The sequence below is a fragment of the Saccopteryx leptura genome, unplaced genomic scaffold, assembly GCF_036850995.1.
Source record: "Saccopteryx leptura isolate mSacLep1 unplaced genomic scaffold, mSacLep1_pri_phased_curated manual_scaffold_125, whole genome shotgun sequence".
In the NCBI taxonomy this organism is placed as follows: Eukaryota; Metazoa; Chordata; class Mammalia; order Chiroptera; family Emballonuridae; genus Saccopteryx; species Saccopteryx leptura.
Genome location: NW_027095806.1, coordinates 24,253 through 31,854, shown reverse-complemented (window position 1 = coordinate 31,854; position 7,602 = coordinate 24,253). Strand labels below are relative to the sequence as shown.

Sequence of the window (7,602 nt, the reverse complement as noted above, 5' to 3'; positions counted from 1 at the left end):
CTGGCCGCACTTCCGGAAAGGGCACCTCTTTTCATTGGTGGTCAGTGAAAGGAGCACTGTATCTGGCGGCACCGCAAAGCGCAGCGTGGCTCAGGTACTGGACTACTTCCGGTGATGCGAGAGGCATGCCTCACGGCTCCGGAAGCGCGCCATGTCACTTGTTAAGACTAGCAGTGACAAATATGGAACCGGACATTGACTGTCTGATTAGCCAAAGCAGGCCTATAGTTCCCGTTGAAATTCTGGTCAGTTTGTTGATTTAAATTATTTGTTCTTTTTTTTTTTTTCCTGAAGCTGGAAACAGGGAGGCAGTCAGACAGACTCCCGCATGCGCCCGACCGGGATCCACCCGGCACGCCCACCAGGGGGCGATGCTCTGCCCATCCCGGGCGTCGCTTTGTCGCGAACAGAGCCACTCTAGCGCCTGGGGCAGAGGCCAGGGAGCCATCCCCAGCGCGCTGGGCCATCTTATTTGCTCCAATGGAGCCTCAGCTGCGGGAGGGGAAGAGAGAGACAGAGAGGAAAGGGGGGGCGGGGGAGGTTGAGAAGCAGATGGGCGTTTCTCCTGTTGTGCCCTGGCTGGGAATCCAACCCAGGACTCCATGCCAGGCTGACGCTCTACACTGAGCCACCAGCCAGGGCCTAAATTTACTTGTTCTTTATTTTAAATATTGTATTTGTTCCCGTTTTTTTGTTTTTTTTTTTACTTTTAAACATAAGATATGCGCAGTGTGCATAGGGATTTGTTCATCAGTTCATTTTTTATAGTCCGGCCCTCCAACGGTCCTGAGGGACAGTGAACTGGCCCCTGTGTAAAAAGTTTGGGGACCCCTGATTAGGGCAACCAGACAGCTATGAGGACTCCTGGGCTCTCCACTCACTTTGAAATTGTCTGTTTTTTGCAGTTATATCAAGAATTCTGGCCTGACCTGTGGTGGCACAGTGGATAAAGCACATCGACCTGGAACACTGAGATCACCAGTTCAAAACCCTGGGCTTGTCTGGTCAAGGCACATATGGGAGTTGATGCTTCCTGCTCCTCCCCTTCTCTCTCTCTCCTCTCTATAAATTAAATAGTCTTTAAAAAAAAAAAAAAAGAATTCTGGCCTAACCAGGCAGTGGCACAGAGCATTGTCCTGGGACACAGAGGACCCAGGTTCAAAGGCCAAGGATCACCGGCTTGCTCGCAAGATCATCCAGCTTGAGCACAGGCTCACTGCTTGAGCAAGGGGGTCACTCGCTCTGCTGTAGCACCCCCCACTCCCTACCCCCACCCACCCCCACCCAATGGCCACATGAGAAAGCAATCAATGAACCAGCTAGGAGCTGCAATGAAAAGACTGATGTTTTTTATCATCTGCTCCTCTCTGCCTGTCTGTCCCTGTTTTCTCACGTGTCTCTGGTCTCTCACTAAAAAAAAATAAAAATTATTGTAATATGCCATATTAACAGTCTAAAGAAAAATATCGACATGATATCAATTAATGCAAAATAGCATTTATCAGATTCAACATCTATTTGTATTTTATAAAGGCAAACTTCCAGCCCTGGCCGGTTGGCTCATGTGGGTAGAGCGTCGGCCTGGTGTGCAGGAGTCCCAGGGGATGTTCGATTCCCAGCCAGGGCACACAGGAGGAAGCGCCCATCTGCTTCTCCACCCCGCCCCCCTCTCCTTCCTCTCTGTCCTCTCTCTTTCCCCTCCCGCAGCAAGGCTCCATTGGAGCAAAGATGGCTGGGGACGCTGAAAATGGCTCCATGGCCTCTGCCTCAGGCGCTAGAATGGCTCTGGTTGCAACAGAGCAATGCCCGGATGGGCAGAGCATCGCCCCCTGGTGGGCATGGCCGGGTGGATCCCGGTCGGGCGCATGCGGAGTCTGGTCTGACTGCGCTCCCCGTTGCTCAACTTCAGAAAAATACCAAAAATAAAATAAAATAAAAATAAAAAAGCAAACTTCCTAACCTGATAAATGGAACCTACAGAAGGTATATAGCAGACACCATACTTAGTGGTGAAAGACTGAATGACTTCTCCCATGATTGGGAACGAGGCAAAGATGTCTACTTTTACCACTCCTATTTAACATCATACTGGAAGTCCTAGCCAGTACAATAATGCGTGAAAATGAAATAAAAGGTACAAGATTAGAAGGGGAAAAAATCAAATGGTACTTATTTGCAAACAAGACAAGTTCTGCATAGATAAATTCCAAACAATTCCACAACCCTCAAAAAGTCTTAGTTGTAATGTGTCAACATGGAAACAACTGAATTTCTATATGCTAGCAATGAATAATTGGAAATCAAAAACTTCTGAATTGCATTTATAATACGTAACTGTCAAAAATAAAATACTTAGGTATGCACAGAATTTGCTGAAAACTACAAAATGCTAATGAACAAAATCAGAACAGATTAAACAAAGACAACATGATCATGGATTAGAAGACTCAACATAATAAAGATTTTTAATTCCTATAAAATGAATGTTGTTTTAAAGAGCAACTCCATAAAAGTTGATTCTATTCAGGAAGATTTATAGATCTAGACAAGTTGATTCTAAATTTATATGCTAAGTAAAAAGAAGAAAAATGAGGGAGAAGGGAATGCTCCCTGGAACTTTCCTGCCTTTTACCTGAGCAAACACTGGAGGTGTGGAAGCTCTGTGGGACTCAGTGGGAACGGCCTGGGGCAAGGCCTGATGAGAGCAGCTGGTTGGCTTCAGAGAGGAGCGGGTGAGGCACAACTGACAATAATTGACTTGGGGCCTCAGTGGGCAAGCTCCCTCTCAGTGGGTGCTGCCCCTGGGCTCTAATCACCACCATTCTGGTTCCTGAGGCCTGGTGAGAGGGCTAGTCATTACACGAAGAGTGGCAGGATTGGTATTGTTTTATGAAATATTTTGTTATATACACATAACGTTTTACAGATTGTAATAAAAGTGAATGTCTTACTGTGAGCTGCCAAAATAGCTGTAGCTCTAGATCAAGGGTCGGGAACCTATGGCTCACGAGCCAGATGTGGCTCTTGTGATGGCTGCATCTGGCTCACAGACGAATCTTTAATTTAAAAAATGTTAAAAATATAAAACATTCTCATATATTACAATCCATTCATTTCCTACTACTCATGTTCATGGTTGCGGGTGGCTGGAGCCAATCACAGCTGTTCTCCGGGACAACACCAAATTTTTATTGGATAATGCATAAAGTACACAGGTCGTTGTGTGGCTCTCACAGAACTACATTTTAAAATGTGGCATTCATGGCTCTCAACCAAAAAGGTTCCAGACCCCTGCTCTAGATAATGGTGTTCTTGGTTTTATCATCAAAGTGACGTCCTTTGTTGTGACACAGTCCAAAACCCTGGGCTTGGCCCTAGGTAGGAGGGCGGGGGGGGGGGGGGGGGTGTAGGCAGAATGTCTGGGCTGTCTGGAGCAGTTCCCCCGAGGAGGGCAGCTAGGAAGGCAGCTTTAAATGAGGACCCGGGACAAGAGCCCTGGAGACCCCACTGCAGGGCCAGAACCCAAGTGTCCTGTGCCAGGCTGTCCCTCCTACTGTACCCTCCACATGTGCTTGTTTATTCCTTGTTGGTGTTTCAGGAAGTCTGACATGCACTCACCTCAGCCGTGCTAGGGCTCATCCACTTTGTTCTGTGCTAAGGAGTCAGCTATGTGTGCCCAGAACTCTGTGGTGGTGGCAGTGGAAGCAAGCTACAGCTCCCTGTTTTACCCAGTGGCATCCTAAGCCTGTGCCTGCCGTAAGCTCTGGAGACTGTTTCAGCAAAGATAGGCAAACTCCATTACACTCACAGAACCCACACTCACACACACAGCACATCCCCCACACGCAGGCAGAATGTACACGCCCTTTACCTACTGAGCTGTGTAGGTGATAAGAACACCTCATGTGAAAGGGTAGAAAGGAGGTGGCAAGGGGCAATGCAGGATCAATGTGACCAAGCAGAGCAGGAAGAGTCCAATTATCAGTATCAAGTCCTATACTACCTTGGCTTCTAGAAAGTGTGGGTGTGATACACCAATTGCTAATGACAGACTTGGGCCTCTGAAGGAATGGGAAAACCAGGACTCCTTGGTCCCTGGCTGCAAAGGAATGAAAGTAGTTTAAAAAAAGAAAAAAAAAAATCTCTGGCCACCAAGGAAACACCATGTGCCGAGCCAGGGAGCACAACCCTGAGAACTGGACAGCCCTGGGTGCAAGTCCTCATCTGTCACTTTCTAATGAGGCCGATTACTTGGTCTTTCTGGGCCTGACTTTTCCTTACCTCTAAGCAGTCCTGATGTCAACATCCTGTGTCTGTGGGGACACTAAACTCTCCTGATACCATCTGAAACCTGCTCTGCCTACCTCCCAGGCTTGCTACACAAATGAAATGAAACAAGGTATTTGAGAGCACATTCATGACCAAGGCCTAAAGCTTTCACCCAAGAAGTCTCTCTGGGAACAGCCGGAAGGTCAGATTTTCCTGCCCACCATCCCCTCCAGCCCCGCCCTCTAGCTTCCGATTCCATGGATGGACCTCTCGACCATCTCTCACCCAGCCAATGGACAAGGGCTACACGTAGAGCAAGCAGGGTTGGCAGAGCCAGCTGAGACCTTTATTTCGGAAAAAAAAAAAAAGCCACTTGATTTGGCTTTTAGTTAAGGGTATGGGTAAGAGTTGGTCCCCCAGGCAGTAAAACTGCCCCACCCCACGGGGAGCTGAGGGCTGGGGCTAAGCTCAGGCGGGTCTCCTGTACTGCTCCCCATCCAGCCCCCTCCCCACAGGCTCAGAGGACAGGAGAGACTGCAGTAGTCATTCATTCACTTGGGCAGGACGTCAGATGACTCGGACACCAGCTTCCCATCGCGGGTCTCAATCTTCTTCACAACCACAGTCTTAGAGGAGCTGGTGCGGCTGAAGGAGCCAGCGCCGCTGCTGGAGCCCAAGTTGGCCTGAAAGCCCAGGCCGTAGTTGAGATTCGGGCTCAGCACACCTGGTTAGGGAGAGGCAGCCATGTGAGCACAGGAGTCCTCACACATCAGGTTCTGATGCCCCCTTCTTCCCCCCAGCCCCTGGGGTGGGAACCACCCTGGTTCACTACTCGAGGACTGTCCAGAATACCAGGAAAAGGGCTGGAAAGAGCTTTGATATTAGCTATGTGACAATGGACAAAACAGTTAATTGGTCACCAGCTTCCTCAGCTATACAAGAAAGAAATGCATAGAGGCTTTGTAAAAAGACCCTACCCTCCTGCCCTGCACCTGGGAGCACTCACCTGAGTAGCCAGTGGTGGTCTTGGTATGGATATTCATGTTCTGTATCCAGCCTCCAGCCTGTACCCAAAGGACACGGATGTCAGGATCAACTCCTGGCCCTGTCCTAGGACAACAGGGTCCACCCCTCTCCACCCCAGGGATAAGGTACAGGGCCAGTCAAATATCCCCACACCTACCGGCTCTCCTCGCCCTCCAGCAGCTTGCGGTAAGTGGCAATCTCCACATCCAGAGCCAGCTTGACATTCATGAGCTCCTGGTACTCACGCAGCTGCCGGGCCATGTCCTGCTTGGCGTTTCGCAGAGCAGCTTCCAGCTCAGCCACCTTGGCCTGAGCATCCTTGATGGCCAGCTCCCCACGCTGCTCAGCATCAGCGATGGCGGCCTCCAGGGAAGCCCTCTGTAGGGGGAGAACAGGTCAGCAGAGCAGAGTGTGGTGGGCCTCCTGCTCTTGGGCCCACCCTTCTCTCCCTTTTCACTCCTCTAGAGCCTCCTCCCTGACCTAGACTATCCAACTCCACCCAGGCCAAAGAAAACCCCACTGCTGAGTGCAGGAAGCAGAATGGGGAAATTTGAGCAGCTTCCAAGCACTTCCTGCACAAATTTTTCAGCTACAAGGTATTATCTCCACCCTAATTGGACTAGATCTCTGCTTTCTAGACTTCCTTAAAGTGCTAATTTTCCTTGAAATATAAGACATAAGATAAGTAGGCTGTGGCAACCCCTCCCAGACCTACCTTCCAAACCCCTTTGACCCATCATGGCCCCAGGGACCTTGTCAGCACCCTCAGTTTCCCAGGAACAGTCAGAAGCTGGATTGTAGCTGCCCCTCCAACTCCCAAGCTCTGCTCTAGGACTCCTTCCCCAACCCCAGACCCCTCGCTCCTTCCTGCATTATTTCCTCTCACCAGGATGTGTCTGAGGATCCCCTCTCATAGCCAGTCCAGCCCATACCTGGCCTTTGAGGCCCTCAATCTCAGCCTGGAGTCGGCTGATGTTCCGGTTTCATCTCAGAAATCTCTGTCTTCGTGCGACGGAGGTCATCCCCATGCTTCCCAGCCAGCGTCTGCAGTTCCTCATACTGTCAGGATGAGATGAGCAGTGAAGATTAAGAGAAGCCTCTGGAACCCAAGGTGACCCCATCTGAGAGAAAGTACCCTCTCAACCAAGTCACCAGAGCCCAGGTCATCTCCCCGCTCCCCCCCACCTCAAAAAACACACCACACACACACACACACACACACACACACACGGAAGGCCTTTCTTCCAGATTTCAGGTACAGGGACATCCCAATCTCCCCAGCAACTACTAGGCAGGCCCAGCTCATAGCAGGCAGATGTGGCATTTGAAATTCTCCTCCCTGCTCATGAAGGGGCACAGAACTGGCCAGAAGGAAGTACCAGCTCGTGACCCTGCTCCTCACCTTGATCTGGTACATGGTCTCCGCCTCAGCCCGGTTGCGGTTGGCAATCTCCTCATACTGGGCTTTGACCTCGGCAATGATGCCATGCAGTCCAGAGAGCGTTGTTGTCCATGGACAGCACCACAGATGTGTCAGAGATTTGGGACTGCAGCTCACGAATCTCCTATGGTGAGGAGGAGAGGTGGTCAAACCCTGTCCCTGCATACAAGGAGCCCTCTTTTGCAGAAGGACCTTCCTTAGGGGACAAGCTAAGGAACAACAAGAGAAGAGAGGAGCAGGTGGGCTATGAGAACCTGGGAGAGAGCAAAGCTCCTAAAGTAGTAAAATAGCCCAAAGACCTGGAACCTGGAGCAATGTAAGGATGAAATGAGGCTAGGAAAAGGGAAATCTGGCTTTGGGTGAGTAACCAGAGGGGCAGGCCCTTCCGTGAGTCAGCTACCAAAACTGAGCCCACAGTGGGCTCCCACAGCCCAAAGACTCGAAACAAAAGCTCTGAGACTGAACAGCCCAAGTTGCCACTAGGCCACCACTCTGTGTGGTGGATGACCTTGGATAGGCTATTTTCAGTTCTCTGAGCATGTTTTCTGATCTGTGAAATGGGGCAATCAACCCTCCTCATGTGGTGGACAGAACTAGAAAACGTCAATGCTGAGTCAGTATCAGTAACTGCAATTATTCAGTGGTGGGCCCTTGTCCGTTGGTGCACTCGGGGCTGGGAGGAGCCTCTGATAGGGTTGCCGAAACAAGAACATACCTCTTCATACAGCTGCCTGTAGAAGTTGATCTCATCAGTCAGCCCTTCCAGGCGGGACTCCAGCTCTACCTTGTTCATGTAAGCTTCATCCCATCATGCTGGGGGGTGTTGGGGAAGGGCCCCTGAGCTGAGTGCCCACACTGGTCCCCAA

The 7,602-nt window shown here is 50.3% G+C and overlaps 1 protein-coding gene across 1 annotated transcript; it reads right to left on the bottom strand.

The window, feature by feature from the left end:
• Positions 1 to 4,694: 4,694 nt before the first annotated feature.
• Positions 4,695 to 7,534, bottom strand: LOC136387144 (keratin, type II cytoskeletal 8-like). Its single transcript, XM_066358200.1, is given in 8 exon segments — positions 4,695 to 4,993; positions 5,276 to 5,333; positions 5,453 to 5,673; positions 6,228 to 6,278; positions 6,280 to 6,354; positions 6,698 to 6,794; positions 6,796 to 6,860; positions 7,452 to 7,534. Coding segments are annotated over 7 exon segments (612 nt in total). The 5' UTR covers positions 7,530 to 7,534; the 3' UTR covers positions 4,695 to 4,993; positions 5,276 to 5,308.
• Positions 7,535 to 7,602: the final 68 nt, after the last annotated feature.